At 34.6% G+C, this 12,251-nt stretch overlaps 1 protein-coding gene across 3 annotated transcripts in view; it reads right to left on the bottom strand.

Moving 5' to 3' along the window:
• Positions 1–12,251, bottom strand: part of LOC145270612 (carboxypeptidase D-like) — a 293,674-nt gene that overhangs the window by 128,134 nt on the left and 153,289 nt on the right. For all 3 annotated transcript variants that reach the window (XM_080126242.1, XM_080126241.1, XM_080126243.1), the window contains one exon: positions 8,377–8,519. In XM_080126242.1, the coding sequence (XP_079982368.1) occupies positions 8,377–8,519 (143 nt within the window). The remainder of the gene's footprint in view (positions 1–8,376; positions 8,520–12,251) is intronic.

Here is a 12,251-nt window from a genome sequence, read left to right as displayed (position 1 = left end):
CTTACGGACAAACATCTTCCCCATGGAGTTCGGATTATGTACAGAACCGACGGCCGACTTTTTAACATCAACAGATTTAGGGCCAAAGGTCGAACGAACACCATATCCATTATGGAGCTACAGTATGCAGACGATAACGCCCTTGTAGCTCTCTCAGAAGGGGACCTACAGTGTACACTGGTTGCCTTCACGAGGGCGTACAAACAGCTAGGACTAACAATTAATATAAAAAAAACCCAAATCCTCCATCAATCACCACCAAACAGTACTCCAGTCTCACCCCCAAACATCTCCATTGACAACGCTAGACTGGAAAATGTGGACCACTTCCCATACCTAGGCAGCATCCTATCATCAAAAGCCAACATAGATGATGAAATACAACACCGTCTCAGCTGTGCCAGTGGGGCTTTCTCAAGGCTAAGGAAGAGAGTATTTGAGAACCGTGACCTTCTGGCAAAGACCAAAATCATGGTATATAAAGCTGTCTTGCTGCCCACTCTTCTCTATGGATCGGAGACCTGGACCACATACAGGAGGCACGTAAAAACCCTGGAGACGTACCACCAAAGATGCCTCCGAAAAATCCTCAGAATTAGTTGGAAGGACCGACGCACCAACACCAGCGTCCTGAGTGAGGCTGACATTCCCACTATCACCGCTACTGTTGCTCAACGCCAGCTCAGATGGACTGGTCATGTTGTCCGAATGCCGGATCTCCGCCTCCCAAAACAGATTTTCTACTCTCAGCTTGTTGAGGGAAAGCGTGCCCAGGGTGGCCAAAAGATGAGGTATAAGGACAACATCAAAGCAAATCTAAAGCGGTTTCACATGGACCTTAAGACATGGGAGGACGTGGCTGGGAGCAGGTTGGCATGGAGGAGCGCTGTCCACAAAGGTGCTGCGCTTTATAGTAGTGACCTAAATAAAGCTGCTGAGGATAGGCGCAAGCACAGAAAGGACAGATTATTAACCAGACACACCCAACCCCACCCCACCACCACTACCTTTATCTGCCCAAATTGCACAAGACAAATTGGGTCTAGGATTGGGCTCTATGCTCACCTGAAAACCCACAGAAGCCACAATGGAGGACAGTCTTACTCGGACACGAGTGACCGCCGATGATGATGATGATGATATATATATATATATATATATATATATATGTGTGTGTGTGTGTGTATGCATGTATGTATGTATATATATATATATATATATATATATATATATATGTATATATATATAATAGTAATCTGACGAAATAGAAAAATAAAAGGTAACAAACCGGGTTATGTGTTCATCAACGTTTTGTCTTTATTTTGAAACAGAGGAAGTCTCGAAATAAAGATGAAACATTGATGAACACATACTCCGTTTGCTTCCTTTATATATATATCTAGGATTCTTCAGGCTTCGTAACGCGGAATATTCAGTGTAGCTTAAACGCCATATATATTTATAACTTACTAACTAGCTCTACCTACATATTGAGCACTGTTGAAATAGGCGAATCAGAATTTTTGTAGGAATTTTTGACACCCCTAACACGAAACTGCGAATAAAATATAAAAAACTCGTAATTTCTCTTTTAAAAGTGGTTGTTTATTTTCTTTATGGATTATACTTCCAAAATAAACTATTAAGGCTGTTTTAAAAGTAATAGAAATATTTTTTTTTATTTTTTATAAACAGTAAGGAAATTAATTGAATTTTACGAGTTCAGTATTTTTCAATTTTTAAACTTTAAAAATCTATCAAAATTTTTCATATATATTTTATAACTTACTATATATATATATATATATATATATATATATATATATATATATATATATATATAGGCAGCAGGTCATTATTCAACCATGTCTGATTGAACACGACAGAGTTATTCTTTTTTCCGATCTTATTGTTCAGCCATATTCTTCTCAAGCATTTTCTCTCGGTGCATCCAATTATCAGGAGCGATTGTTGTTTTCTTTTAGGCTTCGTGTGTTTATATATATATATATATATTTTTTTTTTTTTTTTTTTAATTGGCTACATATATATATATTTTTAATTGGCTACATATATATTTTTTTTATTGGCTACATATTTATATATATATTTTAATTGGCTACATATATATTTTTTAATGGGCTACATATATATAATTTTTTAATTGGCTACATATATGTTTTTTTAATTGGCTACATATATATATTTTTAATTGGCTACATATATATACATATATTTTTTAATTGGCTACATATATATTTTTTTAATTGGCTACATATATATACTTTTTTAATTGGCTACATATATATTTTTTTAATTGGCTACATATATATTTTTTTAATTGGCTACATATATATTTTTTTAATTGGCTACATATATATTTTTTTAATTGGCTACATATATATATATATACATATATTTTTTAATTGGCTACATTTATATAATTTTTTTTAATTGGCTACATATATTTTTTTTAATTGGCTACATATATATTTTTTTAATTGGCTACATATATTTTTTTAAAATTGGCTACATATATATTTTTTTAATTGGCTACATATATTTTTTAATTGGCTACATATATATAATTTTTTTTTAATTGCTACATATATTTCTTTTTATTGCTACATATATTTTTTTTAATTGGCTACATATATATTTTTTTAATTTGCTACATATATATTTTTTTAATTGGCTACATATATATATATATATATATATATATTTTTTTTTAATTGGCAACATATATATATATATATATTTAATTAGCTACATATATATTTTTTTTTAATTGGCTAGATATATTTTTTTTAATTGGCTACATATATTTTTTTTAATTGGCTACATATATTTTTTTTAATTGGCTACATATATATATTTTTTAATTGGCTTTATATATATACTTTTAATTGGCAACATATATATATATATATATTTAATTAGCTACATATATATATTTTTTTTAATTGGCTATATATAAATATATTTTAACTGGCTACACACGCACATATATATATGTATATTTCTGTTGAAATATTCTTTATTTACTTATATTTTTATGTTTACCAATCCTTATTTAAAAAAAGCTCAATGTAATTACAGAGCATATAATGAATAAATGTCTCTGTTTCAAAGCACAAAATCAATCACTTAATTATTATATCAATCAGTGAATCTATTACGTCCTTAACTCAGCAGAAGAAATAGCAACAATCAATCCATCAAAAGGAAATAAAATGCATTTGAACATGATTAAAAAATCCGAAAATTGGAAGAGAAGCTGCAAATACCTTGTAGTTTGCTTACATTATGCCATATACCTGCTTTCCAACATATACCAGTTTTACATAAACAACAAAGTTTCCTTCAGTCTTGACAGACTATGGATACCCACAGTAAGGGTGCCTGTGCATGAAATTTTTGTGGCAAGAGTTGCGCAATCTCCAACCACACCTCTCCCGAGTCGACATTGTCGAATACCAGTGGCAAGTAGAGGTCCAGGACGACTGGAAACAATGCCGAGATAAGCGGAAAGCAGATACAGCGCCTAGAATTCCTAAATGGTAATCCATCTAGTACTAGCCAGGCTTAACGTTGCTTAACCAGTGATCTGACAAGACCCGGTGTGTCAACGTGATTATGCCATACCAGTTTTACATATATACCTACTATCCATCATCATCATCATGATCATCATGCAGTCCATCAGTCTTGACGATGACTAGTCGGCGCCTCAGTGCTTTATCCTTCGGTGTTGGCATAGTCCTCTTTCTGTGTGAAACATCCGGTCACATGTGGGTGCCGGGTTTGTGTCGTCGATAATGTCTCAGCTCTAAGGCTTCTCCAATCTTTCTCTCTATTTCTTTCTTTTCTTTATTGAGACTGTTCCGCCAACGACTCCTTTCCTTGGCTTCTTCCTCCAAACTCTCGACATTGATGTTCATTGCATTCAGGTGCTTTGTTACATTTTTTTAACAAAGCTTCTGACCTCCTACCTTGCGCGTTCACCTACTATTCAACACATACCAGTTTTACATATATACATGCTATCCAACATATACCAGTTTTACATATATACATGCTATCCAACATATACCAGTTTTACATATATACATGCTATCCAACATATACCAGTTTTACATATATACATGCTATACAACACATACCAGTTTTACATATATACATGCTATACAACACATACCAGTTTTACATATATACATGCTATACAACACATACCAGTTTTACATATATACATGCTATACAACACATACCAGTTTTACATATATACATGCTATCCAACACATACCAGTTTTACATATATACATGCTATCCAACATATAACAGTTTTACATATATACATGCTATACAACACATACCAGTTTTACATACATACCTACTATCCATCATCATCATCATGATCATCATGCAGTCCATCAGTCTTGACGATGACTAGTCGGGGCCTCAGTGCTTTATCCTTCGGTGTTGGCATAGTCCTCTTTCTGTGTGAAACATCCGGTCACATGTGGGTGCCGGGTTTGTGTCGTCGATAATGTCTCAGCTCTAAGGCTTCTCCAATCTTTCTCTCTATTTCTTTCTTTTCTTTATTGAGACTGTTCCGCCAACGACTCCTTTCTTTGGCTTCTTCCTCCAAACTCTCGACATTGATGTTCATTGCATTCAGGTGCTTTGTTACATTTTTTTAACAAAGCTTCTGACCTCCTACCTTGCGCGTTCACCTACTATTCAACACATACCAGTTTTACATATATACATGCTATCCAACATATACCAGTTTTACATATATACATGCTATCCAACATATACCAGTTTTACATATATACATGCTATACAACACATACCAGTTTTACATATATACATGCTATACAACACATACCAGTTTTACATATATACATGCTATACAACACATACCAGTTTTACATATATACCTGCTATACAACATATACCAGTTTTACATATATACATGCTATCCAACATATACCAGTTCTACATATATACATGCTATCCAACATATACCAGTTCTACATATATACATGCTATCCAACATATACCAGTTCTACATATATACATGCTATACCACATATACCAGTTTTACACATATACATGCTATCCAACATATACCAGTTTTACATATATACCTGCTATACAACATATACCAGTTTTACATATATACATGCTATCCAACACATACCAGTTTTACATATATACATGCTATCCAAAATATACCAGTTTTACATATATACCTGCTATACAACATATACCAGTTTTACATATATACATGCTATCCAACATATACCAGTTTTACATATATACATGCTATACAACACATACCAGTTTTACATATATACATGCTATCCAACATATACCAGTTTTACATATATATATGCTATTCGACATAGACCAGTTTTCCATATATACATGCTATTCGACATATACTAGTTTTACATATATACATGCTATTCCACATATACCAATTTTACATATATACATGCTATCCGACATATACTAGTTTTACATATATACATGCTATCCAACATATACCAGTTTTCCATATATACATGCTATCCAACACATACCAGTTTTACATATATACATGCTATCCAACACATACCAGTTTTACATATATACATGCTATCCAACATATACCAGTTTTACATATATACATGCTATCCAACACATACCAGTTTTACATATATACATGCTATCCAACATATACCAGTTTTCCATATATACATGCTATCCAACACATACCAGTTTTACATATATACATGCTATCCAACACATACCAGTTTTACATATATACATGCTATCCAACATATACCAGTTTTCCATATATTCATGCTATCCAACACATACCAGTTTTACATATATACATGCTATCCAACATATACCAGTTTTACATATATACATGCTATCCAACATATACCAGTTTTACATATATACATGCTATACAACATATACCAGTTTTACATATATACCTGCTATACAACATATACCAGTTTTACATATATACATGCTATCCAACACATACCAGTTATACACATGAGTATATAATATGATGTGACTGTTTTTTATGCTTTGTGGTTTATTTTTTTTTGTTGCATATTAGGGCTGAGGACATTCGTTGCATGGTGACACATGATCTGAGAACGATACAAAGTATGTGCAATGCAAGTCTCAAAAAAAAAAGCTTGGATCTGATGACCTCAGGAAGGTTTAATCTGGACAGTATAGAGAGACGTGTGCAGAACAGGAGACTTCGATGGTATGGTCACATTGAAAGAATGGAAGAGAAATTTTAAGGTCTCAAATGGCTTGCACTGATAGTATGAAACTTCAATGTGAAGAGGCTATGATTTTTTTACAAGTGGAGAAATGAGAATATCTTTTTTTTTGGTGGAGAGGGGGTCAGACTAAGCAAAATATTTTTTCCCATCACAGGCCTGTCGCTTCTTGCATGCGTTGCAGCTAATGCACCCTCGCAAAAACATGCTGCATCATGCATGTTTACATCTAATATATAAAAGGCTATATGCCTGTCTGTCTGTCTGTCTCCATATTTTCAAACTCTATCTCCTCCGAAACTAAGTCGCAGAGCGGCACTAGGAGCTTCATATGATCGGATTTTTTTTTTTTTTGACAGACCATTCTTTCATGAATCTTTAGCCGGTCAAAAATGGGTCAAAATTGAAAAAAAATCCTTAAAATATTTTGTACATTCATCTTAGTTTATTTTGAATTTTTTCACCAATCCATATGCGTGTTACGTTGTTATGGTGGTAACGTCACCAGCTTTGAATGCTACAGTTTCGGTTTTGATTCTAGCTGATGGTACCTTTTTTATTTTTAAAATCACAACTCTATAATGATATATACGATATCTGGATAAATTAAAATATCATATTTAAGCATATTTTACAACCGGACTAAGCCTGCCCCTCCCCCGCTAGTAGCTATATAAAAAAAATAAAGAATAATACAGGGTGGCCCACTTAAAAGTAGTCCAGAAAATGTAGTAAAGAGAAGGAATATTTTTTTATTGTTTAAATTATCTGTAGTGTTATAAAAGGTGCTGGAAGTGTTCCCCGTTGACATCTATGCATTTCTGGGCGTTTAACAACGTTTGCAGATACTGCCTGTAGGTCTTCTCTGGTGATTCTCCTGATAGCGTTGGTAATGTTCTCCTTTAGTTGGTCTTGATTGTAAGGATTATTTGCATAAAATTTTTGTTTTAAAGTCCCCAAAGATAAAAATCACATGATAACAAGTCCGGGGAACGTGGTGGCCATAACCCTGAACTTATTGTTCTCTCCCCAGTTCAGAAGATATCTCACTACTGATGCAATTCTCTATCTATATAAAAGCCAAGTACGTCCAAGGATGGAGTACTGCTGCCACATCTGGGCAGGAGCTGCTAAAAACAGCCTATCCTGCCTTGACAGAGTACAAAATAGACTTTGTGGCTTGGTGGGGATGCCCTTTTCTCTTCCCTGCAACCTCTCTCCCACAGAAGAGATGTTGCGAGCCTGTCTCTATTTTATCGTTATTTCCATGGCAAATGCTCGTCTGAGCTCCATTCTCTGGTACCCCCTCGCCAATCTTTCATGAAAAACACCCGACTAGCTGAAACCACTGTCAATAATTTTCTCCACTCTTTATCTGAGCCTAAATCAAAACGTAGATTCCATGAACAAAGCTTCTTTCTTAGAACTGCACGCCTGTGGAACTCTCTTCCACTTGCCTGTTTCCCCCCTCCCCCGACTTTAACCTAGATATCTTCAAGTCCAACATAAACAAATTCCTGATGAATCGCCCCTTAAGTAATGACACTGTATCAAATCTCCAATACTAACTATTACTACGATACTATCCCATTGATTACTCTACACACAATAACCCTTATCCCGAGTGGCTTCTGGGCCTTGATAAATGGTGACCACCATGAAAAAAAAAAAAAACGTCTTGAAATCGTGTCAGTAATCTATGAGACGTGTGTGGCATGTAGCGCCATCTTGTCGGAAAAAGAATTGCATTTTTGTCTTGTGGTGTCAGTTGGTCGTTAAGAGAAAGATGAGAGAGATCAGGCTACTTTCAAGTATATAGGAAATATAGGACAATAAAATTATAAATGGATAACATTAAGACGTTAATTTATCATGAACTGTTTAAAAATATTTACTCAATTAAGGATCTTTGGATCTTTCGTCCATCCTATAAATACTATATTTTTAAAATATGTTTATGTCAGTTGGTCGTTAAGAGAAAGATCGGGCTACTTTTAAGTGGGCCACACAGTATAACAAGAACAAGAATCATAATTTTTTGTTGTTCAATAATCAATCAATCAATCGATCTTACCTGACCCATAAAAACTATCAATGGATATTTATTAGCTTGCCAGTATTTACTGATGTCTTTTGTTGGCGGGTACTTGACGCAGCCAAGCTCCAGAGTGATCTCAAAGCAGTTTGTATGTACGTAGTTCCAATCTTGCATGCCGCCTGGAAGAGTGACAATAAAATACAGAATTAAATTACAACAATGGGATTAAACTTAATGCACCGGAATTACAAAATAAAAAATAAATAAAAATAATTAAAATCACAAAAAAATCTATAAACCATCTAAATGCATCTAAAACCAAGCTTTTATCTTTACATCATCAACGTTCTGATCCCCATCTGGCATCAATTAAAATGAATGGCTCTCGTCTTGGGGAGGCCTCAAGTTTTGACAGGCTTCTGGGCTTGACCTTTACTCCTGATCTTAAATGGAATACGTACATCAAATCTGTTGCCAAGGCCGCTGGAAAAATGGCCGGATCCTTCTATCGATCCAGTAGATATCTCACTGCTGATGCAATTCTCTATCTATATAAGAGCCAGATACGTCCAAGGATGGAATACTGTTGCCACATATGGGCAGGAGCTGCTAGAAAAGACTTGTCCTGCCTTGATATGGTTCAAAATAGACTTTGTGGCCTGGTGGGAGATGTCCTTTTCTCTTCGCTGCAACCTCTATCTCACAGAAGAGATGTTGTGAGTTTGTCTCTGCTTTATCGTTATTTTCATGGAAAGTGTTCGACTGAGCTTCAATCTATGGTCCCCCCTTGCCAAACTTTCACAAGAAACACTAGACTAGCTGAAAACATTATCAATAATTTTCCCCACTCTTTATCTGTGCCTAAACCTAAACGTAGATTCCATGATCAAAGCTTCTTTCTTAGAACTGCACGCCTGTGGAATTGTCTTCCGTTTTCCTGCTTTCCAGCTGTCTATAATATGGTTGTCTTCAAGTCCAACGTGAACAAGTTTCTGATGAGCCGTTCCACTTAAGTTAACAAATTTACCGAACTTCCATTACTATTGATTACTATATTGTCCTTTTGACTACTCTACACTCTTTAACCCTTATCCTTGAGTGCCCGATCGGCCTTGATAAGTGGTGACGCCTATGTAAAAAAAAACAAAAACAAAAAACAATCTACAAATAAAATTTATAAATAAAATAATGTTCACATGAAATGTTTTAATAAAAAAATAATTTTTACATAAAATAGCCTATAAAGAAAATAGCCAAAAGAGGCTTGCCTTTTTCCTATTGTTCTTGGCCTTTAGGCCGGGATCAAAGTGTAGTATCTGTTCTGCAGATGCCGCACTTAAGGTAATTGGTACCAGTCAATGGAGTTTTTTTTTTTTTTTTTACCTCACATTAAAAACGGCCTTGTGCCTAATTTGTTTTGGTGGGGAAGCAAATAAATACAATAAAAAAAAACAGCCTATGAATAAAATAAATTCTGTAAATCTTTGTAATTTTACCCATTCACAATGCCTCCCCACGGGACAGATTTAGACACCAGGGTCGTTTTTTAAAGTGGAAAAAAGGTACAAAAATAAAAAAAGTTGTCTCAGTCGTGAAGGACTGATCCTCCACCGAAAGAGAACAAGAAATGGAAGTGCAGCAATGCAGCATCTGAAGAACAGATACTACGCTTTGATCTTGACCAAAAAGGCCAAATCTTTGTAATTTTAGCCAACAAGGCTGCTAAATCCAGAATGTTCGAATTATCGCCCTTGTTCACTAACTCTCTCTTTCTCTCTCTCTCTCTCTCTCTCTCTGTAACTAATTCGCTTTCTCTATGTAACTAATTCTCTCTCTCTCTCTATGTAACTCTAACCACCTCCTCTCTCTCAAACGCTATCTCTCTCTCTCTCTCTCTCTCTCTCTCTCTCTCTCTCTCTCTCTCTCTCGCGCGCGCGCGCGCGCGCGCGCACGCGCACTTATAAGATAGGATTATGACAGTAAAGATTTGCTTTCCAAAAAATCCAAGATGCAACCGATGGAAGATGATAGCATAAGAAGTAAATATACAAAGATTCGTTGGTATCTCTCCCCATAAGAAAAGTGGACGAATGTACGAAGACAATGAAAAACAGAATTAAATTACAAAAATGTAATCAACATTAATTCGTTGGAATTAAAAAAAACAAAAATTAAAATCACATAAATCTATAAAATCTACAAATAAAATTTATAAATAAAATAATGTTTACATTAAATGTTTTAATTAAAATTAAATAATTTTTACATAAAATAGCCTATAAATAAAACAGCCTCTAAAGAAAAATAGACTATAAATAAAACAGCCTTTAAATAAAATAAATTCTGTAAGCCTTTCTCATTTTAGCCAACAAGTTTGCTACATCCAGAATATTCGAATTATCGCCCTTGTTCACCAACTCTTTCTAACTAATTCTTTTTTCCTCTTCTTCTTCTCTCTCTCTCTCTCTCTCTCTCTCTCTATGTAACTGTAAATCGCTCTCGCGCGCTAATAATAATAATTATGTCAGTAAAGATTGGCTTTCCAGAAACTAATTCTCTTTCTTATTCTCTTTCTCTCCCTAACTCTAATTCTCTCTCTCTCTCTCTCTCTCTCTCTCTCTCTCTCTGTCTATGTAACTAATTCTCTCTCTCCCTATGTATTCTCTCTCTAATGTAACTCTAATTCTCTCTCTCTCTCTCTCTCTCTCTCTCTCTCTCTCTCTCTCTCTCTCTCTCTCTCTCTCTCTCTCTCTATGTAACGCTAATTCTCTTTCTCTATGTAACGCTAATTCTCTTTCGTGCGCGCTAATAAGATAGGATTATGACAGTAAAGATTGGCTTTCCAGAAAATCAAACATGTTACCAATGGATCTAGGTGTTGTGTTGCTCATTTCTTAAAAGTAAGATTTTAACGTAAATATACAAAGATACGTTGGTATCTCTCCCCATGAGTAAATTCTCTCCAATAAAACCTTGAAGAAAAGCCAGTAAACGTCTCCTTGTGTTTTCCTGCTCGTGTAGTTTTATTCGTATTAAATACAAGATAGACTAGAGAAGACAACATAAAGTGGCGATGACGAAAAAAAAAATCGATGATGCAGAAAATATTTCTTATAAAACTTTGTGGATTTTGTTTGCATCTGGTTTTCGCCCATCAAGCTATTCTGATTCACTCTATATAACTTATTACTTCTCTAACTCTCCAACTAATTCTCCCTCTAACTAACTAATTCTCTCTCTCTAACTAACTAATTCTCTCTATCCCTCTCTCTCTCTCGCCTTCTAACTTATTCTCTCTCTCCCTCTAACTTATGCTCTCTCTAACTAATTCTCTCTTTCTATCTCTCTCTCTCTAACTCATTCTTTTTTTCCCTAACTCATTCTGTATCTCTTTCTAACAAACTAATTCTAACTAATTCTCTTTCTCTCTCTAACTAATTCTCTTTCTCTCTCTCTCTCTCTCTCTCTTTCTCTCTCTAACTAATTCTTTTCTGTCTCTCTTTCTCTCTCTAACTAATTCTTTTCTCTCTCTAACTAATTCTTTTCTCTCTTTCTCTCTCTAACTAATTCTTTTCTCCCTTTCTCTCTTTCTCTCTCTAACTAATTCTTTTCTCTATTTCTCTTTCTCTCTCTAACTAATTCTTTTCTCTCTCTCTCTCTCTTTTTCTCTCTAATTCTTTTCTCTCTCTCTAACTAATTCTTTTCTCTCTCTTTCTCTCTCTAATTCTTTTCTCTCTCTCTCTCTTTCTCTCTCTAACTAATTCTTTTCTCTCTTTCTCTCTTTCTCTCTCTAACTAATTCTTTTCTCTCTTTCTCTCTCTAACTAATTCTTTTCTCTCTTTCTCTCTCTAACTAATTCTTTTCTCTCTTTCTCTCTCTAACTAATTCTTTTCTCTCTCTCTCTAACTAAT

The sequence above is a fragment of the Euprymna scolopes genome, chromosome 46, assembly GCF_053919585.1.
Source record: "Euprymna scolopes isolate OS-2025 chromosome 46, ASM5391958v1, whole genome shotgun sequence".
NCBI classification, from domain to species: domain Eukaryota; kingdom Metazoa; phylum Mollusca; class Cephalopoda; order Sepiida; family Sepiolidae; genus Euprymna; species Euprymna scolopes.
This window is presented reverse-complemented; position numbering and strand designations above follow the sequence as displayed.